This window comes from Hyaena hyaena, unplaced genomic scaffold, assembly GCF_003009895.1.
Source record: "Hyaena hyaena isolate Hyena2069 unplaced genomic scaffold, ASM300989v1 scaffold_7, whole genome shotgun sequence".
Classification (NCBI taxonomy): Eukaryota; Metazoa; Chordata; class Mammalia; order Carnivora; family Hyaenidae; genus Hyaena; species Hyaena hyaena.
Window position 1 is genome coordinate 2,165,155 of NW_024080639.1, and position 25,484 is coordinate 2,190,638.

The 25,484-nt window shown below is 38.5% G+C and overlaps 1 protein-coding gene and 1 pseudogene across 8 annotated transcripts in view; both read right to left on the minus strand.

Annotated features, from left to right (window-relative positions):
- Positions 1-11,025: 11,025 nt before the first annotated feature.
- The window catches only part of CHD9 (chromodomain helicase DNA binding protein 9), a 155,792-nt gene continuing 141,333 nt past the window's right edge, over positions 11,026-25,484 (minus strand). For all 8 annotated transcript variants that reach the window (XM_039241375.1, XM_039241365.1, XM_039241356.1 and 5 more), the window contains exons 35-38: positions 25,247-25,468; positions 20,877-21,005; positions 17,791-17,895; positions 11,026-14,538 (exon numbers count right to left, since the gene is read on the minus strand). In XM_039241375.1, the coding sequence (XP_039097306.1) occupies positions 13,645-14,538; positions 17,791-17,895; positions 20,877-21,005; positions 25,247-25,468 (1,350 nt within the window). In that variant the 3' untranslated portion in view covers positions 11,026-13,644. The remainder of the gene's footprint in view (positions 14,539-17,790; positions 17,896-20,876; positions 21,006-25,246; positions 25,469-25,484) is intronic.
- LOC120238623 lies at positions 20,658-20,752 on the minus strand (annotated as a pseudogene).

Consider the following 25,484-nt stretch of genomic DNA (forward strand, 5'->3'; position numbering starts at 1 on the left):
CAAAGTTGGAGCCATCACACTTCTTGACCACACTTCCTGATTTCCTATACTACAAAAGCAATCGTAATCAAAACAGTGTAGTATTGGCATAAAAACACACGCATGGATCACTGAACAAAATAAAAAGCCCAGAAATAATCCCACACATCGAGGGTCAATTAATATACAACGAAGGAGCCAAGAATTTACATTGGGAGAAGGATAGTCTATTCAATAAATTGTGTTGAGAAAACTGGACAGTCACATGCAAAAGACTGAAACTGGGTCATGTGTGTCTTATATGATACACGAAATCAACTCAGAGTGTATTAAAGACCTGGACATAAGCCCCGAAAACAAACACCTCCTCAATACTGGTCTTGGTAATGATTTTCTGGATTTGATGCTTAAAGCAAAGGCAACAAAAGCAAAAATAATAGTAACAAAATAAAACAAAGTTTAAAAAAACATTAAACTAGGGGCGCCTGGGTGGCGCAGTCAGTTAAGCATCCGACTTCAGCTCAGGTCATGATCTCACAGTTCATGGGTTCGAGCCCTGCGTTGGGCTCTGTGCTGACAGCTCAGAACCTGGCGCCTGCTTCAGATTCTGTGTCTCCCTCTCTCTGACACTCCCCTGCTCGCTCGCTCGCTCGCTCGCTCGCTCTCTCAGAAATAAAACATTAACATTTTTTTTTAAAAAACGTCAAACTAAAACCTTCTGTGTAGCAAAAACAAAATCTGCAAAATGAAAAGAATTACCTAAGGAATGGGAGAAAATATTTGCAAATCATATTCGTACATCTGATAGGGGATTAACATTCAAAATATATAAAGAATATTTATATGTATAGAATCATACAATTCTATTGAAACAGACAATTCCAGTAAAAAATAGAGGATCTGAATAGACGTTTTTCCAAAGAAGACATACAAATGGCCAACAAATCCATGAAAAGGTGCTCAACATGATTAATCATCAGAGAAATACAATCAAAACCATAGCTACCACCTCACACCTGTTAAAATGGCTATTCTCAGAAAGCTAAGAGATAAGTGTTGGTGAGGATGTGGAGAAAAGGAAACCCTTGTTCACTGCTGGGGGGAATGTAAGTTGGGGCAACCACTGTGGAAAACAGTATGGACATTCCTCAAAAAATCAAGAGCAAACTACCGTATGATCCAGCAATCCCACTTCTGGGTATTTATCCAAAGGAATTGAAATCAGGATCTTGTAGACATATCTGCACCCCCGTGTTCACTGCAGCATTAATTACAATAGCCAAGACATGAAAATAACCTAAGTGTTCATCGATGGATGGATACATAAATAAAATATATATGAATATGCAACATGGGATATTATTCAGCTATAAAAAGAGGGAAATCCTGCCATTTGCAACAACACGGATGGACCTTAAGGGCATCATGCTGAGTGAAGGCAGAGAAAGACAAGTACTATACAATCTCACATGTGAAATCTAAAAACAAATAAACTCACAAAGACAAAGAAAAAAAATGGTGGTTGCAAGAAGCAAAGGGTAGGGAGTGAGCAAAGTGGGTGAAGGTGGTCAAAAGATACAAATTTCCGGTAATCAAATAAGTCCTGGGGATGTATGTACATCATGATGACTCTAGTTAACGATACCATATTGCGTACTGGGAAGTCGCTAAGAGAGTAAATCTTAGCAGTTCACATCACAAGAAAAAAATGTAACTACGTACAGAAACAGGTAGCATAGTAGAAGGGATCTTTGTGATGACATGGCAGCTTCTTGGGTCACACTGCTGCAGTCCAGACTGGTGGCTCTATCTGTCCCACCTAAATGCGCTCCCCCTGTCTGGACGGATTACGCTCAGTCTTCTGAAACTACTTGACGATGTGTTCTGGGGTGGGTTTATTTTCATTCATTGCGCCGGACATTCAGGAGTAACTCATGTCCTGCAATCTTGGGAAGTTTTCCTGAATTATTTAGTTCATGGATATTCTTTCTTTCATTTTCTCTACGGTCCCTTCCCGGAAATCCTATGAATTGAATACTAGACCTTCTAAATTGCTCTTACAATTTTTTTCCTCTTTACCTTCCATCTCTTTGCCTATTTCCTGAAACACTTTCTCAACTTAATATTCCTACTTAACATTTCTGTAGAATTTTCATTTCTGCGGTCATGTTTTTACTTTCTAACTTTTTGTTTTCTGAATTCCATATACAGATAGTCTACTGTTATGTAGATAATATATATGCTAATGTACATTTTTTTCCTCTTTTTTTTTCTCTCCACGGATGCAATTCTCATCTCTTTGAAAACTTTTGGGAAGATTTTCTCTTTCTGCAGTTTCTGTTCCTTTGCTGTTTCTTGTTTATCTGTTTAGGTTTCTATCTTCTGTGTTAAAAGTTTTCCTACGAAGTCTGGTAGATCTTGGCAATCTGCTCATCATCAAAAATTGGGGGATAAGAACCTGATGGTTGTTAAGAGACTCTTAATACAGAGGACAAACTGAAGGTTGATGGGGGGCGGAGAAGAGGTGGAAACGGGTGAAGGGCATTGAGAAGGGCATTTGTTGGGATGAGCACTGGGTGTTGTATATAAGCGATGAGTCATGGGAATCTACTCCCCAAACCGAGAGCACACTGTTTACACTGTATGCTAGCCAACTTGACAATCACTTAAAAAAAACTGAGGGTTGTAAATGGACATAAACATCCTAAAACTGGATAGTGGTAGTGATTATACAACTCTGTAAATACACTAGAATCTATTGAATTGTACATGTTTCATGGGTGAATTTGTAGTATGTACATTATATCTGAATAATTTTTTTTTTTTAAAGCTAATAGGAAGCTCTGAGTACATGAGTGAAGCTTGATGACTGTAGGACATAGGTTTTTCAGCCTTGGGGCTACTGACATTTTGCACCTGATAATCCCTTGTTGTGGGGTGGGAGGTGGGGACTGTCCAGTGCACTGTCAGATGTTTAGCAGGACCACTGATATCTTCCCAGCAGATGCCAGAGGGACATACACCTACCATCAAGCAGCGACACCAAAAATGTCTCCAGACATGGCCAAATGGCCCCTGGGGAGGAAAAATTGCCCCACCCCCACCCCCACTGAGAAACATCATGTGCTATTTGTTGGTAATTAAAGCGCTATTTGTTGGGCTTCCCAACAAATATGAAAATACGAAATAGGAAATATGAAAATAGCTTTTAAACTATTTTCTCAGGAAAGAATTACTCAGAGTCTCCAGCACATTATCTTACAATCTCCTGCTGCAAAATAGAAATCTCAGATGCCAGAATTCTGGGAGCCAGCTGGGGGGAAATGGCTCAGGATGTGAAGCTTTCCTATCAGTCACTTAATCCTTTTATTTCAATACGGTACCCACGCTCTTGCCGGTGCCAGGAGCCTCCCCGAGCAGAAACAGCTTTCCGCGTAACAGACCTCTGGGCCTCTGCAAAGAGGAGAGAGGGGCAGTTAGTGGCAACGGGTGGGGAAGGGGTTCTAAGACTTTCACTTTTCCTGTTAAGAGCTGCTCTTTTATCCTTAGTTGTAGATGAACTTGGTGCTGCTAGTTTGTAAATCTTTTCAGGATACAGAAACGCAACATGGATTCATTTTCAATTTCCCTTTCTTTTTTTTTTCTTTTCTTTTCCTTCTTTCTTTCTTTCCTTCTTTTTCTCCCTTCCTCCCTCCCTCCACCCCTCCGTTCCTTCCTTCCTTCCTTCCTTCCTTCCTTCCTTCCTTCCTTCCTTCCTTCCTTTCCTTCAGATCTAATTATCTTCATTAAGCAATGCATGAATCTGGCAGCATCCCATTTAGTAAACAGAAAGGAGCTCCAAGTTTTCAGCTTTTCTTATTGCCAACTTGGAATTTAGCCTTTTTGGAGACTTTTGTAAATTTCCACTGGTCTGCTTCAGTTTCCAAAATTTCACAACTGTTTTTGATTTTTTTCCCCTATTCTCCTGGTACTAGAGGTTTGTCATTTAAAATAATTCCCTTTAGGGGCGCCTGGGTGCTTCAGTCCAACTTCGGATCAGGTCACGATCTTACACAGTTTGTGGGTTCGAGCCCCGCGTCGGGCTCTGTGCTGACAGCTCAGAGCCTGGAGTCTGCTTCAGATTCTGTGTCTCCCTCTCTCTCTGACTCTCCCCTGTTCACGCTGTCTTGTCTGTCTGTCTCTCTGTCTCTCTCAGAAATAAATAAAACATTAAAAAAAATTTTTTAAATAAATAAAGTAATTCCCTTTATGGGTCAAGTATTAGACTTTTTTTTTTTAATGTTTATTTTCTTTTTTATTTTTGAGAGAGAGACAGAGTATGAGCGGGGGAGGGGCAGAGAGAGAGAGAGAGGGAGATGCAGAATCTGAAGCAGGCTCCAGGCTCTGAGCTGTCAGCACAGAGCCTGATGAGGGCCTTTGAACTCACGAACCTCAAGATCACGACCTGGGCCAAAGTCGGAAGCTTAACCGACTGAGTCTCCCAGGTGCACCTTGAGTATCAGACTCTTGATCTCAGCTCAGGTCTTGATCTCAAGGTCTTGAGTTCAAGCCCCAGGTTGGGCTCTTTCCTGAGTGTGAAGCCTACTTGAAAAAAAAATTCCCTTTCACAATTTAGTGGATTTTGTGAGAATGCAGAACTATATGCATGTGGCCACACTATCGTACATTCCCGCCAGCCATGTTTGAGAGCTCCAATTTCTCCCTCTCTTTGCTAACACTTGTAATTGTCTGCTCACCCTAGGGGGATGAAGTTGTATCTTTTTTAAATTTTGATTCCCATATATCTGATGGCTAAACAATGTCAAGCCTCTTCTCATGTGCTTCTTAGCCATTTGTATACTTTCTTTAGAGAACTGTCTATTCTAATCTGCCCATTTTACAACTGGGCTTCAGTTTCCATTGGCTGGGTTGTAAGAATCCCTTCTGTATTCTGATACTAGGTCTTTATCAGATCCATGATTTGCAAATATTTCCCCCAGTTCTGTGGGTTATCTTCACTTTCTCGAAGGTATCCTCTGAAGAACTAAAGATTTTCATTTGGATGAAGTCTAGTTTATTTTTTCTTTACATTTTTGCCAAAGATCACAAAGATCTGTCCCCATGTTTTCTTCTAAGAGGTTTATGGTTTTATTTCTTACGTTTTGGTCTGTCTATTCTGAGTTAACTTTTGTGTGTGGCGTAGGGAAAGGGTGCAACTTTATTCTTACGGATATAAACATGTAGCTGTTCTGAATATCCTTTTCCCCGTTGAATTGTCTTTGCACGCTTTTCAAAGACCAACTGACATTAAGTGTAGGATTTCTTTTTAAATTTTCATTCCTGTTCCATTGATCTCTATGCCTATCCTAACTCCTATGCTACACTGTCTTGAAGTTTTGAAATTAGGAAATGTAAGTCCTCCAACTTTGTTCCTTCAAAAATCATTTGCCTATTCCAGATCCTTGCATTTCTATATGAACCTTGGGAGTCAGTTGTCAATTTCTGCAAAGAAGCCCGCTGTTGTTGTTTTTTTTTTAAATATAGTTTATTTATTTTTGAGACAGAGAGACAGACAAAGCGTGAGCGGGGGAGGGACAGAGAGGGAGACACAGAATCTGAAACCGGCTCCAGGCTCTGAGCTGCCTCACTGGGGTTTTGATAAGAACTGCACTGAATCTGTAGGTCAATTTGGGGAGTCTTGCCATTTATTTAGATCTTTCCTTAATTTCTTTCAATGATGTTTTGTAGTTTGCAGTGAACAAGTTTTACACGTCTTTTCTAAAATATATTTCTCAGTATTTTGTTTAATGATGCTGTTATAAAATTGTGCTCTTAATTTCATTTACTGATCATTTCTGCTTGTGTATAGAAATATAATTGCTTTTTCCATATTGCACTTGCATTCTGCAGTCTTGCTAAAATTGTTTATTACTTTTAATAGTTGGTTTTTTTTTTTTTTAGCAAATTTCTTAGGATTTTCTATTTATAAGATCATGTCATCTGCAAATAGTTTTTCTTCTTGCTCCCCAACCTGGATACCTTTTTCTCCTTTTCTGGCCTTATTATCCTGAATAGAACTTGCAGAACAATGTTCAATAAAAGTGCCAAGCACGAACATCCTGGTCTTGTCTTAGAAAATATTCAGTCTTTAGCTATTAAGTATGATGTTAGTTGTTGGTATTTTATAGACGCCCTTTATCAGGTGGAGATAGTTCTCTTCTATCCCTACACTTTTCAGTTGTTTGCTTTTCAATCATGAAAGGGTGTTGGATTTCATGAAATGTTTTTTTCTGCATCTATTGAGATACTTTTATGGCTCCCCCCACCCCCTTTTTTCTGTTAATAGTACATTGATTGTTTCTTGTATGTTGAACTAATTTTGTAATCCTGGGATAAATCCAACTTGGTCATGGTGCATAATCTCTTTCATATGTGGTTAGATTCAGTTTGCTAGCAATCTGTTGAAAAATTTTGCATTTTATAGTCATACAGGTTATCAATTGGCAGGTTCCTTGTGGTGTCTTCGGCTTTTGTATCAGGATAATACTGGACTCATAAAACACAATGGGGACTATTTCCTCTTCCATTTTTGGATGAGTATGTGATGGATAAGTACTCTTTTTTCCCCTCCTGTAGAGAGACCACCTCACCCAGGGATCTTATATTTATTGTTGTTGTTGTTAGTAATTTAATCTTGATAATTTATTATACTCCTTATTTTATTATAGTCTTTTTTTTCAAAAATTTTAATTTTTATTTTTGAAAGAGAGAGAGAGAGCACAGTGGGGTAGTGGCAGGGAGAGGGAGACACAGAATCTGAAGCAGGCTCCAGGCTCTGAGCTGTCAGCACAAACGCGGGGCTCGAACCCACAAACCGTGAGACAATGACCTGAGCTGAAGTCGGACACTTAAAACAGTTGAGCCACCCAGGTGCCCCTCTATTTTTTTTCTTGATTGTTTCACCAGTTTGTGCGCTAGAATTTGTCATTTCATCCAGCTTTATCTAATTTATTGGCATACAATTATTCATAATGTTCCCTTATGATCCTTTTTGTTTCTGGAAGGAGGGTAGGAATGTCCCCTTTCATTTTTGAATCTAGTAACTTGATGCTTCTGTTTTTTTACTGACCAGTCTAGCTGTAGGTTCATCAATTTTGTTGGTCTTTTAAAAGAACTACCTTTTTGATGTGAGATCTTTTCTTTTCTTTTTTAAAGTAGACTCTCCGCCCAGCATGAAGCCCAATGCAGGGCTGGAACTCACAACCTGAACTGAGATCAAGAGCCCAAGGATCAAGGCTCCTGAGTGACTAAGTCAGTTGAGCATCTGGGTCTTGATTTCGGCTCAGGTCATGATCCCAGGCCGGGATCAAGGGATGGAGCCCTGTGGCAGGCTCCATGCTGATGGATCTTGCTTGGGATTCTCTCATCCCTCGGCCACCCTCTCCTTTCTCACTCTTTCTCTTTCTAAAGAGAGAGGAGAAATGGAGAGGGAGAGGGAGAGAGGGAGAGGGAGAGAGGGAGAGGGAGAGAGGGAGAGGGAGAGGGAGAGAGAGAGGGAGAGAGAGAGGGAGAGAGAGAGGGAGAGAGAAGACACTCAACTGACTGAGGCACCCAGGTGCACTGAGATTTTTTTTTTTAGAAATTTATACTTATAAATTTCCTTTTATGCATCATTTTGGCTGCATCACCTATGTTTTGGAATGTTGTATATTTGTTTTCATTCATCTCAAAATATTTTCAACTTTGAGATTTCTAGGATTCATTGGTTATTTAGGAGTGTGTTAACTTCTACATATCTGTGAATATCCACACTTTGTAACTGACTTCAAACTTCATTCCACTGTGGCTGGAGAACATACCTTGTATAATTACTTCTTTCAAAATTTGACTTGTTCCATGGTCTACTTGGAGAATGCTCGTGTGTACCTTAGAAGAATCTTTTTTTCCCCCCTTTTGCTATTATTCAGTGATGTGTTCACCAAATGCTTTCTTAGGTCTAGTTGTTTTATCCCGTCATTCCAATCTCGCTTCCTTGTTGACGGTTTGCCTACTCGTTCTATTGTTATTCAAAGTGGGATGTTGAAGTCTCCAACCATTATCGTTATTTTTCCTTTCGATTTTGTTACTTTTTACTGCATGTATTTTATGGCTCTGGTGTTAAGTGCCTATGTGTTATATTTTTCTGATAGAATGAGCCTTAAGTCATTACAAAATGTTCTCATTCATTTCTAGCAACATTTGTTTGTTTTAGAGCTTACCTTTTAGGAGTATAGCCACTTGAGTTTTCTTATATTTACTGTTTACATGATATATTGTAGATATATCATGCACATATATGACACCGTCTAAGTAATGCATATATATCTAAATAATTCACATTAACATACATAAATTATTTAGATTATAATCAATGCAGGCGTGTCAGATCAGCGGAGACACTATATACTAAAAAAACGCTGGGACACTGCATAACAATTAACGCACCAAATATTTAAAAAAAAGTACACATGTACAGAATTTGGGCGTGAAAAGATTTTTCTGTGGAAAAATATCAGAAACTTAAACATGAGAAAATGGACTATCAATACGACCACATAAAAATGTATAGCTTGCACACATTTAAAAAAAAAAAACAAAATTCACAGGCAGATTGAGAAAAATATTTACCACTTGTATAACAGGTATTGCAGAAAGAACAAGAACAGTTAATGCACAGACTACAAATGGCCTTATGAAGAGATATGAGACTTTATATTACTAATAATCAAAGAAATATGAGCTATCAAGTTGACAAAGATTAAAAGATGTTCTAATACCCAGGGTTGCTAAAGAGACATTGGGAAGGAAGTAATTTTACTGTCTGTTCTTGGGTCAGAAAATGGTAACAGTCCGACTGGTCTTAAAATTCAAACATAACTATTTCATGCATAGGTATTTATTCTAATAAAAAAATCATAAGTATATGAGAAGACTTAACTATAAATGTATCATTATTTAAATAGTCCCAAACTGAAAAACATCTCAATGCTCAAAAATTGGGCATTAAATAAGCTATGTCCCATCTATATAGTGGAATGAGAAAGTCCTTAAAAATGTTGTGGAAGATTCTTTAATGATGTGGAAAAATTATCATGACATAATAAACGAAAAAAAGTTACACAATGGTACGTACAGTATAACTCCATTCTTATTAAAATAATATATAATATGTATATGCAAAGAAAAATGACCCAAAGCTTAACAGTTTTATCTCTGAGCTTTTAACAGTGTGGGAGTTTTGGTTTACTTTGTGCTTCCCCAACTCCTCCTCCCCAACCTCCCACCCCCCCCAAATTTTCTAGAATAGGTAGGTCTTAGTTTTTAGTAAGAAAAAGGAAGAATAATTTAAAAATTCATCAAGATGTTATTTTTGCCTATTAATTTGGCAAAGATTACTTCAAAAAGACAATACACAGTATTGGTAAGATTTTGGGGTGAGCATGCACAAAATGTATGCTGCTGTGATAGTATAAATTGCTACTAATGGTATCATTAAAAACTTGGCAACACAAATCAAAATCCTTAAGAACAGAGGAAGTATTTTCACTTCTGGGGATTAAGGAAGTCATAGGGATGGATGCAAAAGATGCATTTATAAATTCGAATGTCCATTTTTAAGTACATGGTTAAATTCCATCTGTATGAGACAATACTACGTATCAAACATCACAACGCAGGGCACTTACTGACACAGGTCAGTATATTAAGGGCAGACAGTAAATATTACGTCCCATATAATATTGATTTAATATGAAAGTGTGTAAGTTTCCTAGGGCTACCGTAACAAATTACCACAAACGGGGTGGCTTCAAACAACAGGAATTTATTCTCCCACAATTCAGGCCAGAAGTCCCAAATCCAGGTGTTGGCCGGGTCACTTCCTTCTGGAAGCTCTGAAGGAAGATCTGTTCCATGCTGCTCTCTTGGCTTCTATGGTGGCTGACAATCCTTGTTGGTCCTTGGCCGGTAGCTGTGTCACTGCAGTCTCTGCTTGTTGTCTTCTGACCTTCTTCCCTTTCTCTCTGTGTCCTCTCCTCTTCTTACAAGGAACCAGTCATTGGATTTAGGGCCCACCTTATTCTAGCATAACTGCATCTTAACTAATTACATCTGCCAGGACCCTATTTCCAGATAAGGTCACATTCTGAGGTTTGGGCTTGACATAAATTTTTCTTGGACACAATTCAACCCACTACATGTATGTAACATACATATTAAACACATTGGGCATCTATATGAACAGTATTTATCTTGGGGTGGGTTTATGATGATTTAAATAGTTTTCTTTGTGCTTTCCTGCATTTTAGAATAAATAGCTTATGTACTGGAGTTGTATTTACGTAGAGACTAAGTTCTAAATCTGTTAAGGTGAACATTACTTGTAGTCAACAATCACTCTCTCCTATAGCTCACAAAATACAGAACGTATCATTTTGTACATAGCGTATGGTCTCTCAGAAACGTCTAACATAGCCAGCCAATTCTTCCTCTAGCACTGTGTAGATTGCTGTTCCTCTGGGTGAGCACTAGAGGAAGCAGTTGGCTTGTGTTTACATGCTACATTGTACAGAAAAGAAAAAGAAAGGTTTTCTAAGCATGAAAGTATAGTTGAATGGGTTTCAAGTTAAATGAGTATATGATGAGACTCTACTGTTCTACTTCTCTAATTAGAGGGAAACTAAATTTCTTTCATGTTTATAAAAACACCAAAAACAATCGTGATGAATTAGGAAAGACTCTTCAGATCAAGGGAAAGAAAAATAATTACTGATTTCCAAAATGTATTCCTTTAAGGTTAGGTATATCGCTGAGTCTTTCTGGATTTTTTTTTAAAGGTTAGGGGAAGGAAATAATGATATTGTAGATATGATTATAACCAACTTCTGCTTTTTAAAAATTCTTCCAAAGCATTCTTTCCTTTTAAAGGTTTAGGACTACAGTTTCTTTTATAACTAGATTAAGATCAATTATATATAAAAGTCAATTTAAAAAAAAGGAGTATTGTCATGTACAGAGGCTGACATCATGGGTAGTCAAAGAATATGTTTAATAAAAAATAATTAAACTTCCATTTGCTCTATAGAACATCATAGAAAGTAATTTAATAAATTACAAATGACTTTTTAAGACGTTTGCTCAACTACAGAAAGCAAATTCAGACTACACAAAACACAACTGGTAAATATTGCAAATGTCCAAAAGAAAAATTGGACTAAGACTTGAATCATAACCTGAAACAAGGGCTATAAATACAAGGCAATAACAGCTATAATTCTTTTAGTAACTACCGACACAAACTCGGATATCCTTCCAACTGCAACTTTAGTATTATGTAATTCTACGGATTTCTTTTCCTTATAACCCTTAACTTTACACAACCATATATGCATTTGTTTTAAGCTGAGAGCTGGACAACTTTTCCCCAATCAATACTAAATAGAAGTGCCTTGAAACCCAAGAGAACGTTGAAAGTTAGTATTAATGCTTTGAAAACTGCAAATTGCCTTATTACGTAGAAAGAGAATCACTAAGATGTTAACCAAATTCATTTGACCGTAATTAGGAAAATACTTTATCTCATAAATTTGATATAAATTAGAATTTTAGTGACAAGATCTAGGGTTTTTTTTTTTCTTTTCTTTTTTTAAAATTGGGGAACGAAAGGAATAAAGATCATGTGGGTAGAACTAGAGGGAGAGAGGGGGAAGTGTGGATGCTGTTGAAATACTTTCACCGGCAAACTAGGCTGACTGTGTTTGAGAAACTTTGGCTATCTCATAGGTGTATTCTAGTTAAACAAAAGTGCAATACTGCAAAGGGAAGATACTAAATATGTAATATATCATTTTCATGATGAAGAATTACTACCCACTTCTCCTGGATGGGCATTAGAGTGACTATTGCTAAGACATTGCATAAAGGACTATCAATTCAAAGTACTATTTTGGGAAAAATACAAAAATCAATACAATCCCAATGGAACTTATATGATTTTGTAAATACATGTAACACTGTCTCTCTAACAAGGAGTTAGTTATTTTACATACAGAGACATAATTTACTGGTAAAGACCTTGGAAAATCCAATATAATTGCTGGGCTCATGACAAAACAACAGAGTTTTATCAAAACGTACTGAAAGTTACTTTTTTCCTGTGGGAGAGAAGTGGGGTACTTTCCCCCCCTAAATTTATCCCCTCACAAACGTTATCACTGATTTATTCAAGTACCAGAAAATGCTAACGTCTTTCTCTCCTTAGGAAGTAAATGATATTTTATGTCCAATTCAGTTCCAATTGTCTTAAATGTAGATGAAGGTGAATCTGGACCTCTCCATCTTGTCGGAATTAATAGCAGCTTTAGCAGGAGAAACTGTATCACAAATCAAATGTCAGACAAATTTTCCATGAGAAAGGGTTCTAAGAAATTGATCAGAAGCCTTGGGCTTCATTTTTGTGGTTTACGGGTATAACTTGTACATATTTTTTGAGAGTATTCAAAGTGCATATTCTAAATGGGCCAACTCAGTATATTTAATATAAACTGATAACCCAACACTGATTCCGGGCAACATTTCATCTGCTTCTACCTAGAAACTCAAAATGAATTCAGGCTATTCTGCATATTACTTTACCACTATCCTCTGTTAAGTTTGCAATCTTTCCATGACATAAAACACAAATAGAAATCTACACAAAGAAAGCAAACGGACAATTTCTTTGACATGAAGTATGCTGTGTTGAAAGTTCTTTTCAGTGGCATGTCATGAGTTTGCCTTTTCTGAACCCTGGAAACAGACATTACTCATCTGAGACAGAATTATTTCTGAGAGGAGGCCCAACGTGGAAAAAGTAAACCTAAGTATGTCTAGAGGGTGCCAAAGTCACATGACACAGGATTATTTGATGACTTGATTTTACCGACAGCAGAGTTAAGCTCGGGAAAAAAGCAAGTCACAGTTCTTGCCAGATTAACATGATATATAGGATGTGTTTAAAAAACCCCTGAAAACAAGTATAGAATTAGAAACGAATGTAAACTTCCTAAACTAACTCAGCTGAGGTAACAGGTAGCCAGTTAAATTGGCTGATTGGGAAACTTATTTCTTCTTGAAAACACACTTGTACCTGAATTGGAAGCATCAGCAGTGCATCACAACACGAGAGCATTTTCATGTAATTAAAGCAATGGATGGTGATGTAGATTCTACAGCTTTCATGACATTCATTAGCTGCCCAAATTATTGCTGAGTTTTGATCTGTAAATTATAGGTGTCAAGGAGGCTGTAAAACTATATTCAAATTAAATCAGTAATATGCATAAAGTATTCTGTGTTCACTGCAAATATATTAAATATACAACTCTTATTGAGCATCATTTTCATAAAATTAACCCCCAACAAAATTATAATGCCTTTTGTTGTAATTTTACACCTTTATGTATTTGATAGTACATACGAGTTCAGGAACTTAGGAATCTTAAGAAATAATACATGCAAAACGTCTCTGAAAGCAGTTTGCACTTCTAAACAAATAACTGAAATGTTCGGTCAGTAAGTTATTGATGCACTCAACACTGGGGTATTTACAATTAATAATTAAAGAAAAAAAATCCAAAATCGGTTCATAACTTAAGTGCAGTCTGGGAATCAGTCTTCGTTACTAGAATCTGAATCCTCAGATGACGACGACGTACTCTCAGATCCAGACGAAGCATCGGCTTTCTCTGAACCCTCGTCTGTGCTGTTCTCATTGAGAGGACTGGGTTCAGTTCCCCCTTTGTCTTCCTGATCTCTAACTCTGGAATCTTCCTCCTTGACTTCTGTGGACTTAGATGAGCCTAAGTCACTGTTTTTGTTTTTCTGTACATCAAAAGTATTGGACTGGGACAAAGTTGGAATATGAAGATTAAGGCCTGGAGTGAGAAGCATCCCTGGATAGAGTATATTGGAGAGGAGGAGTGGGTTAAGAGCTAACGGGCTGGCAGCTGCAGCTGTATTTAACGCAGCAGTCGAAGACGTCGAAGGAGAACTGGACACAGAGTTTTCTCCCCCATTCTCTGAATTTTGACTCTCTGTCCTTTCTGTTTTTCCTTCTAGCTCCTTAGGGTCATTTCCCTTTTTATCCTCTGTTCCAGATTCAGGAGGCTTTGTCAGGAGCCCCCCCATGCCCAACAGATTTGGTAACCCAGCCATTCCTGACAGCAGCATGGGGAACATGGCGGCCACGTTTTTAGCTTCTCCTCCAGAAGAGAGGCCGGCAGGCATTCCCATCAGCCCTGCGGTCACTTGCAGCGACTGCAAGTTTTGTAGGTTTTGCTGTAAGGCCTGAAGAGTTGTGAGATCCACCCCTGGAAGTAATCCATTGGCTGACAAAGGATTGCCTGAAACGCCGCTGGCAGTTGTAGCCGCCGCTGCCGCTGCCGCCGCCGCCGTCGTGGCCTTCGCAATTCCACTTTTGGGCCGCCGCCCCCGCCTGCTGACCTCCTCTCTCACAACAGGACCAGTGAGAATACGCTCATACATACTTTCTGGAAGAAACCCCTACAAAAAAAATCAGCAACAACAGCTATATTAATATAGCTATCAAATTAAAATCCATAATTATTCAGAAACTTAGTCTGTGCTGATATAACAGAATAACTTATGAAAGACATAGCCTAATTTCACGTAATAAGTAGTGGCCTGAAATAGTTCTTTCACTTCTCCGTTTTTATCCTAGGGCAAGAGAGCAGGAGGAGGCCTCTAGCTTTCTTCCATACTGTGAAGCATACGTTTGGACAACGATTCTGGAAAAGAGAAGGTCCACGGGCATTTTTTCATGAGGGTTACTTCCAAACCTGTACATGTCTCACATCACCAGTGACTCTAAAAGACTAAGAAGGAAGTGCCTCTCTCTCAATCTAGAAGAACGATAAGGACAGAGAAAGTAAGTAAAAGGTTAAACGAGAGGATTCATGTGAACCTTCTGTCACTTGGGGAATAAGGGAGAGAGAGAGAGCCACACTGAAAAAGATACTCAAGTGATTTTCCTGTGACTCTCTGGGCTTAGAAACTCCTAGAAGTCATAGAAGTTGAGAATCTCCAGACCAGCACTGTCTAATAGAAACGTAAGCCACATAATGTAATTTAAAATTTTCTAGTAAATGCATGTATTTAAAAAGGTAAAATAGAAATAGGTGACATTAGGGGTGCCTGAGTGGTTCAGTTAGTTAAGAATCCTACTCTTCGTATCGACTCAGGTCATGACCTCATAGTTCGTGAGATCAAGCCCCGCATCAGGCTCTGTGCTGACAGTGCAGAGCCTGTTTGGGATTCCCTCTCTCCCTCTCTCTCCGCCCCTCCCCTGCTTATTCTCATTCTCTCATTCTCTCTCTATCCTCATCTCTCTCTCTCTGTCTCTCTCTCAAAATAAATAAACATTAGAAACAGGTGATATTTTTTGTAATATAGTCTATTTAACAAAATTTAACCAGTATGGTTTCATTTCAATATGTAATATATGAAAATAAAGATATTTTATATTTTCTATTTTTTCCAAACTGTCTTTAAAATCCTGAACTAGGGTGGGGGAATGGGCAAAATGGGTGAAGAGGAGTGGGAGACACAGACTCCAGTTATGGAATGAATAAGTCATGGGAATAAAAGGCACATTATAAGGAATAGCCAGTGATGTTGTGATAGCATTGTATGGTGACAGGGCAGCTGCACTTTCTGTAGGCACAGCATAATGTATTAACGTGTCAACTCACTAAGTTGTACACTTGAAATTAATGTAACATTGTGTGTCAATTATACTAAAAAAACAATTCCAAACCAGTGTTTTACACTCATCACACACTCTATTTCAGGCTAGCTACACTCCAGATGCTCAATTGCCACACATGCTTGGTGACAACCATTTGTGACAGTGCAGCTCTAGACAGCAATTTCAAAGACACTTGGGGCACTACTTTTAAATTGTGTTTTCAATTGATCAACTTATTTGTTTTCTTTACAAAAGCATCAGGGTTCACTGCAGAAAATAAGACAACAAAAAAATACAAAGAAAAAAATCATCCATAGTTTCACCATTCAGAGATAACCATTGCTAATGTTTCAGGATGTGTTGTGCATATGTACAGATTCTACCATTCTCCCTGCTTCTGTTTCTATAATAAATAGAATCATAATAAACACAGTTTTATAGGCTGCCATTTTCATTTGGACACCTGTAGAAATAATAGCTATTCTTTACTCAGCATTTGCCATATGGTTAGGCTTTGCTTTTCCAAGAGCTTAATTACTACCTCATTTGACATATTGTGACTTTTTACTCCCTTGTCATTAGATGTTCTTCTAAGATACAATTACTTAAAATATTTATTTATTTTTGAGAGAAGACACATGAGCAGGGGAGGGGCAGAGAAAGGGAGAGAGACTCCAAAGCAGACTCCACACTGTTTGAGCCCAACACAGGGCTCAAATTCATGAACTGTGAGATCATGACATGAGCAGAAATCAAGAGTTGGATGTTTAACCAACTGAGCCACCCAGGTGCCTTCATACAGTTTTTAAAATAGTTGTGCAAAGGGACATCCAGGTGGCTCAGTCAGTTAGGTGTCTGACTCCTGATTTCAGCTCAGGTCATGATCTTGTGGTTCATGAGCTCAAGCCCCATGTCAGGCTCTATTCTGACAATGTGGAGTCTGCCTAGGATTCTTCTTCCCTTACTCTGCCCTTCTTCCGCTCACCCTCTCTCTCTGTCTCAAATAATAAACAAACTTAAAAAAATTAAAATAGTTGCATAGTTTTCCAATATGTGGATGGATCATTAACATATTCCAATTTTTTACTACTATACTATGACGAATATACTTAAATATTTCTTTCCTCACATCTTTGAGGCATTGCTCAAATAGTTATTTAAAACAAACAAACAAACAAAACAAAAAAACAAATAGCTATCTTAGAGGTTAAAATGAAAACAGATCAGCCTATATTGATTCTACATTCTAACTCAACAAGCGTCTGAGACATTTGTAACCTGTACTGCAAAATAAAAACTGAACTAGGGGCGCCTAGGTGGCTCAGTCAGTTAAGTGTCTGGCTTCAGCTCAGGTCATGATCTCACGGTTTGTGGGTTCGAGCCCCGCGTTGGGCTCTGTGGTGACAGCCAGCTCAGAGCTGGAGCCTGCTTCGGATTCTGTGTCTCCCTCTCTCTCTCTCTGACCCTCCCCTGCTTATGCTGTCTCTCTCTCTCTCTCTCAAAAATAAAGAACATTAAAAAAAATTTTTTTTAAAAACCGTGAACTAAACAACACTGTCACAGATTCATGAAGCATTTCTTTAATTCTTGACTTAAAACTTAATCTCTGATATAATTAAGTGGCATCTAACTTTCCTTTTTGAGTATAGTTGACACACTGTGTTACATTAATGTCAGGTGTAAAACTTAGTGAGGTGACACGTTTACACATCATGTGTGCTCACGGAAAGTGCAGCTGGCGTCTGTCCTGTTACCGTATCACTCACTGTGAACCTTAGGCTGTGCCTTTTATTCCGGTGACGTAGTCATTCTGTGACTGGGAGCCTGTACTTCCTGCACCCCTTTGTCTATTTTGCCCATCCCTCCACCCACCTCCCCTCTGTATTTAAAGATCTAATTCTGCTTTTTGTTCTGTTTTATTTTTGACTATTTTTTTTAGATTCCACTTATGAATGGTATCATATCGTAGTTGTCTTTCTCAGTTTGACTAAACAGCAATTTGATCTAATTTTCGAGATGATGCCTGAGTTAGTGTGTGAACTACTCACAGACTGCTTAACAACATCTCCCCATTCAGGAGCAACTCCATATTCTGAATTTTCTTTCAGGAATCGACATAAGTCTTTCAAAGGGGGAGCAAATGCACCTCCAACCTGTGAATGAAAAGAAGACTGTTAGATACTTAAAAAAAACACTACTAAATATGAAGACATTTCTTGCTTTTATTCTGTGCTGTACAGAGTTTATTTCTTGAACCACCTTTGACAATCTTTACTAAGAAGGACTACCACAGGCCAGAAGTACTATGAATATATCATATAGACATGTGGCAATGTAAATTTTAAATGCTTTAGGTAAAGTGATGAGAACAGTAAAATGAATAGCCACCATCTACTGTGCACTTACTATGCTGAATAGGTGATATCATCTAGTTAAGAGCATATATACCCTTTGGAGTCAGACTTACCAGCTATGTGAAACTAGGGCAAACCAATAAATCCCTGTGAGCCTCAGCTTTCTGATCTGTAAAATGGGGATAACAATACTTCCCTCATAGGGTTTTATCACAATAAAAATGAGAAAATGCATGTGCTTTAGCACCGCATCTGGCATATAATACATATGTTATTCATATTAAATGCCAAGTACACTAAGGATTTTAAGTACGTCATTTATCTTAGTTCTCAGTATATCCTCTGAGACAATATTATTTCTGTTTTTCAAGAAGGAATTAAGCCCCAGAGAAGTTGTATAAATTGCTTAAAGCTAGAGCAAGTGTTGGGGTCAGCTTTCAAACTTGGGTCTCAAAAACTCATGCTCTTGGGGCGCCTGGGTGACTCAGTCGATTAAGTGGCCGACTTCGGCTCAGGTCATGATCTCGCGGTCTGTGAGTTCGAGCTCCACGTCAGGCTCTGTGCTGACAGTTCAGAGCCTGGAGCCCATTTCATATTCTGTGTCTCCTTCTCTCTCTGTTCCTCTCCCACTCAAGCTCTGTCTCTCTCTGTCTCAAAAATAACTAAACATTAAAAATTAAAAAAAAACCAAACACCTCACGTTCTTATCTGTTGTGCAAATTGAAACCCTAAAGTATAAAAAGTATATATAACTTTCGACCATGAGAAGTGATACAACCAAGAAGTCATAATATGAAAAAATTTAAAAACTATATATAATTAGTATGAAATGAAAGCAAAACGATTTGGATCTATCAACTTCATACTCCTTTTGGAGCCTAAAGATACTTCATAATTCCTTTTCCCATACATCTCTGGAAGAATAAATGCTATCTCCTGAGAGACACAGGCAGGAGTTTAATGCGGTCAGGTGGAAGACCTGCGTGCATTCTTTTCTAGCGATTCCTACAGTCTTTACTGAGTCTCGGGAGTTTCTGTTCTGGTCCCCTTCTTGTCACCTCCTTCATTATGCTCCAATTTAAATGGAGGCCCTCGGGGTGGTTTATGGGGATTTAGCAGGTAGATTCTCTTCAATCCTGTACTATGGAGACTCAGAACAATAACTAACAACAAATTAATGAACAGGTCTCTGATCAGGTTACATTTAAAAATAAAATTAGTAGCGTTTAATGCCTAACAAGTAAAATACACAATTGTTCCATTTCCTTAAAACTGGCTAAGACAAATTTATCCATAGCTAGTATTGCTAATTTTTGTTTTAAGATGAAGCGCAAAGATTTGGAACATAATCTACATAAGCACAAAATTAAGTAAAATGCTACCAAGATGTCATCTTGTTCTTTCCCTAATGCACCCATGACATCATTTTAAAGTACTAACAAAAGCTGAATAAGCTGTCCCTACAAAACTGGGGAAAGATCAGTGTTAATTTTCATGAGCTGGCACACGCAACAATATTAAAACAATTGCTAAGTTAATTCACGAGTGAAGGAGCTCAATGAAAAATTTGTTGTTCTTATTCTGAGGCTGTCCGTTTCTTTCTTTATTTTGTTGCGTGCTCATCCGCATACAAAACAGAATACAAATACCAGAGCTGTAAGATTACAAAAGGACTCACATGGGTTCTATCATTCATGCTGTGAGTTGAAAGAGGCATCTACCAATCCAAACGTAAACAAATACAATTTGGGGAAACAAATGTTGAGCCGCATTTGGTTTAGAATTAGAATCTGGAAAAACCTGACTCTTGCCATTCATCAGTGGACAAAGCACTAAGATAAACACAGCAGGGCCCTTATTCTATAAGGGACCTTTGTTCAAGACATTTTGTTTTCATCTACCAGAAAATTATGCCATGTTGATTTTATTTATTTATCAAGTTTTAAAAATTACTTTATTTCTTAAATTTACAACCAAGGCAGTTAGCATATAGTGCGATAATGATTTCTGGGGTAGAATCCAGTGATTTGTCCCCTACATATAACAGCCAGTGCTCATCTCAGCACTATGCTGAATTTAAAGGAGCAGGACACTTTATGGCCATCTGACAGGGAACGACAGTAATAAATATAAATCTACGATGGCTGTGACGAGAACGGTACCCCTTCCATCAGAGTTCCCCAACCCGTGCACCGCAGACACTGTGGGCTGGTGTTGGAAGGCTGGCATCTGCACCGGAGAACGGTTAGCAGCATCCTGGCCTCCACCTGCTAGATGCCAACAGCTGCCAACAGCCTCCCTCCCTTGCTTGCCACCGGCCCACCTCCCAAGGTGTGGCTACCGAAGATGTCTCCAGACATGGCCAAGTGTCTCTGGAAGACAGACCCGCCCTCTGTGAGAGCCACTGCTTCGGATGTGCTGCCCCCGTGCAGTGTCATGCTGCTTAGGCTCAGGCACATGAAGTGACTTGTTTATTTCATTCCCTAGCTTAGCCAGAGACGTGGCATTGAAATGAGACTGCACAAAGCTACAGTCCATATCTTGTCTGACAAATCTGCTGGTTAAAAACAGAACGCTTCAAGATCCTTGTGCACGGGCCATCCTGATCTTCTCTGCATTGTTCCAGTTTCAGCCTATGTGCTGCCCAAGTGAGCACAATAAATCTGCTAGTTTTAATCCATTTCCCAGTCTGTTAGGAAATTCTGCATAATGAAATAGGGTTCTAGAGATCCCCTAAACATTGAATCAATATAAAGGATTAACCACAAATATATAAATACCTTTCTGGCATTTCTTCTGTTAATCAGCTGGACACGTTCTTCTCCAGTAAGACTATTAACATCAAGTTTATTAGGGTTTCTGCAACGATGCCTTTTTTGTTTGGGTCTCCCCTCATGGAGCTGCATTCTCTAAAATATATAACCAAAGAAATAGCTTTAAAACCGTGCAAACATTACAAAAGAGCTGATCCAAGAAACTTATTCCTGTAATACTGCATAATACATTAGATATCTATATCTAACAATGGAGAATTTGCCCTTTAGTTACACTTTAAAAACACTTAAACTTTAAATATTGTTATATTTAATACAGCTGACCCTTGAAGAACATGGGGTTAAGGGTGCTCGCACAGGCACAAGTCCTCATATCTTGAATACCCCAAAACTTAACTGCTAATAGCCTACTATTGACCAGAGGCCTTACTGGTCACAATAACACAAATAGTTGATTAACATCTATTTGTATGTTATATGTATTATATCCTGTAGCCTTACCAGAAAATAAGCTCAAGAGGGGTGCCTAGGTGGCTCAGTCGGTTAAGCGTCCGACTTCGGCTCAGGTCATGATCTCATAGTTCATGGGTTTGAGCCCCGCATCAGGCTCTGTGCTGACAGCTCAGAGCCTGGAGCCTGCTTCGGATTCTGTGTCTCCCTCTCTCTCTGACCCTCCCCTGCTCACGCTGTCTCTATCTCTTTCTCTCAAAAATAAATAAAGCAATAAAAAAAAAAATAAGCTCCAGAAAAGAAAATGTTATTAAGAAAATCAAAATGAAGAAAAAATACATTCTCCATACTGTACTGTAAAAAGCCCACGTCTAAGGGGACACACACAATTCAAACCTTGTTGTTATTTGAGGGTCAAATGTGTAATAAAATATTAAATAAGACTTAAAAGGTTACCGATAATGCTGATGCAGCCTCCTGGAAATTGTACAGTTCTTTTTCTCCTGCTGTTTTACCTGAAACATCAGATTTTTTTCTGTGCTGACACAATCTGCATTTGTGCTGGTTGTGGCTCTTCTCTCTCTTCATCTAATAGTTTTTCTTATCTCTTCACAAGTAATCTCACAATGCTAAAAGCCATTTTTATTTTGTGAGTGGGAATCGAGGTTTGGAGAGGTTACCTTCGTCAAGGCCACGCAGCTAGCAAGTGGCAGGATCTGGCAATAAAACTCTGCATCAGGCCACGCTGCTGACGTCTACAGTTTAGCAATGCAGGGCCTGATGTTTATAGCTGTTTTGGGCCGACGAGAGCATGGCAAGAGACGAATGCTCACACTTTTCTGCAAGGTATACCGGTCCCGTCACAGCCTGGACCTAAATTCACCTTTTCTGTCTAGTTACTACGGCCCCACTCAGTCCCTCACACACCCTGAAATGTGAAGCTAGCCACTGTTTTATGAACGCGCCTCACAACCCTAACCTCTTTCAACTCTTCATAACTGTTTTATAATGCCTAGAATAGCCTTCTCTGTGTTAACCTGGTCAAAGCTACTTATTCTTTATCATCCATCAGTCATGTATGTCAGCTCTATCTTCTTTCCATATTTCCGCAGACACTTTGCCTAGGCAGAGTCATTCCTATTCCTTTTATCTGCTTCCACGGTACTCTATACGTACCCGTTATTATATATCTGTATCTATCATGTTATAATTATTTAGCTCTAGAGGTATCCCAGGAGAGCGTGAGAACCAAAAAATCATTAACGTGAAGCATCCTTCAGAGATCAAACTAATGATTATCTTGTATTCTTTATCACAACAATGCTGCTTTTAAAAATGTTTTAAAGTCTTAATAATAGTATGTAATGTTATCTAGAACATTATGATAAAAAGTTTAAAGTTTAAGTTTAAAAACTTAAAGATTCCTTTGCAGTGATGAAAGACAAATAGGTGAGTCCTTTACAAACTACAGTTTACATGCCACAAGGGCAAGAACTTGATATTGTTCATAGTTTTATCCTCCATCCTTTTTAAGAGGGGCCAACACACAGTAGTTACTCAATAAATGTTTGTTGCCTAGATAAATGTTGTTTTCTAACATGTTAAGTTACCGGGTTAAACTAATGATTCTCATTATTGTTGGAATTGCAGTATCATTCTAAGATCACCCATCATATTTATTAAAAACCCCTCCCCTCATAATTATAAGAGCTTTATTTGGCTTAAAACAATTTTTTAAAATTTATTTTTCAGAGAGAGAGAGAGAGAGAGAGAGAGAGAGAGAACACATGTGAGTGGGGAGAGGGAGAGAAAAAGAACCTCAAGCAGGCTCCACACTCAGTGAGGAGCCTGACGTGGGGCTCGATCCCACTGCCCTGGGATCATGAACTGAGCTGAAATCAAGAGTTGGATGCTCAGTGGACCGAACCACCCAGGTGTCCCTATCTGGTTTTTTAAAAATCAAAAGTAATTAAAATTTATTTGAGAATGAGTGGTATCCTTTGAGAAAACCAAGAATATGAATGGCATGTGAAAGCCAAGAACGAGGCACTCAGGTTATTTCCTGGGGTCAATAGTAGCAATGTAGAATTCTAGACTACGTACATAATACAGACCAAAGACCGCTGTAGGGACTGGGGCTTTTGTAGTTCCTTTTCATGAAATAAATAATGAGCAATTTTTTTTCTGTTAAGAAAATTTTATCTTTAAAATAAAAGACAACTTTATCTCTATATAGAATTTTTTAGTGTTTTTTTAAAATGTTTTTTTTTTTAATTTATTTCTAGGAGAGAGAGAGAGAGAGAGACAGCATGAGCAGGGGAGGGTCAGAGAGAGAGGGAGATACAGACTCCGAAATAGGCTCCAGGCTCTGAGCTGGCAGTCAGCACAGAGCCCGACGCGGGGCTCGAACGCACGAACCGCGAGATCATGTCCTGAGTGAAAGTCGGACGCTTAACCGACTAAGCAACCCGGGCGCCCCTAGAATTTTTTAGTCTTTAAAAGACTTTCAGTTTTTAATCACTGGCTCAAGGAATATTTATAGAAAGCTAGATACTATTCTATGTATCAGGAATTATGTACTAAAGAAGTCCTGGGGATACTAAGGTAAACCTTAAGAGGCTTACAGAGTACTAAGGCAGCTTCACTGGGTTATTCATTTAATCTTCATAATGAAGGCGGATATAATAGGTCTGCCAGCTTCACTGTATAGAGGATCTGACAGAAATTTTAGTAATCAGCATCTGACAGTAAAATATTGCAAAATGAAATAACAGATGTCAAGGAGTAAGAAAAGCCATATGCCTATAAGATAGTGAGCACAAAGTATTTCAGGGGATGTAAAAATGCAAATGAAATATAACAATTCTCACTTTGATTAATATAAACTCAATGTACGTCTGGAGAGCCACAACAGCTATATTGTTACAGCCTGCAGAAGAGCTTAAAGGTAGTAGCTTGGATACTGGATTTAAAACTGTATACCTTGAAATATTTACTTAAAATTTTAGTATTTTAAGTACTTTATCTAAAAATGTTACAACAATGCTATTCTGATAAAGGTGTCATGAGTGTTAAATGAGATAATATACGTTAAGTGCTAATTACAATGCCAGGTACACAGCTAAGTCTCAATAAATGTTTAATATGATCATTAGTATTTTCTAAAAAAAATATTTATTTTGAGAGAGAGCACAGGTATGTGTGAGTGGGGGAGGGGCAGGAAGAGAGGGGGGGAGAGAGAGAATTCCAAGTAGGTTCCATGCTGTCAACACAGAGCCTGACATGGGGCTTGATCTTAAGAACTGTAAGGTCATGACCTGAGCCAAAATCAGGAGTTGGATGCTTAACTGACTGAGCAATTCAGGCACCCCTAATATCATTAGTATTTTACTTTATTTTTATTATTTCTTAATGATTATTTATTCTTGAGAGAAAGAGGGAGAGAGACAAAGACAGAGTATGAGAGGGGGAGGGGCAAAAAGATGGGGAGACAGAATCTGAAGCAGGCTCCAGGCTCCAAGCAGTCAGCACAGAGCTTGACACGGGGCTCGAACTCATAAACTGTAAGATCATGACCTGAGCTGAAGTCGGACACTTAACTGACTGAGCCACCCAGGCACCACTGATCATTAGTATTTTAAAATAAACTCCTTGAGGAAAAGGATTGGAAATTTTATCCATTTACAATCTTCAGGTCTTACATAGTACTCTGTATATTGGAGGTGATTTTTACTATTAAGCACAGAATGGAAAAATGGTAAATGCCACTGATGAGAAAAATGGTAATTACTTTTTTCTGTTAGCTTTCCTAAATCTTGGGCAGAACGCGTATTTACATAAGTAGGTAAAAATTTATGCTTCATCAGTATAGATATGATAAGTCCCAGAAATAAAATTAATACCAAGAGTCATAAGGCATCACCTACAGGAATAAAAGCTCCTAAATCTTCCACATAACCTGGGTGCTCCTTAAGCCACTTTTCCAAATCTTTCCTCTTTGGCGCATCGTCGCCTGCAAGTCTTGTCCCATCTTTAAGGTTAATAACTGGAACCGGACTTTCTGTATCCGGAGGTCCTTGAGGCTGAGTGTAGGACAGTGCTGGGTTTATCCCTGTAGAAATCTGGGAGCTGGTTAGGCCTACAGTTACCTGCAGAAAAACACCA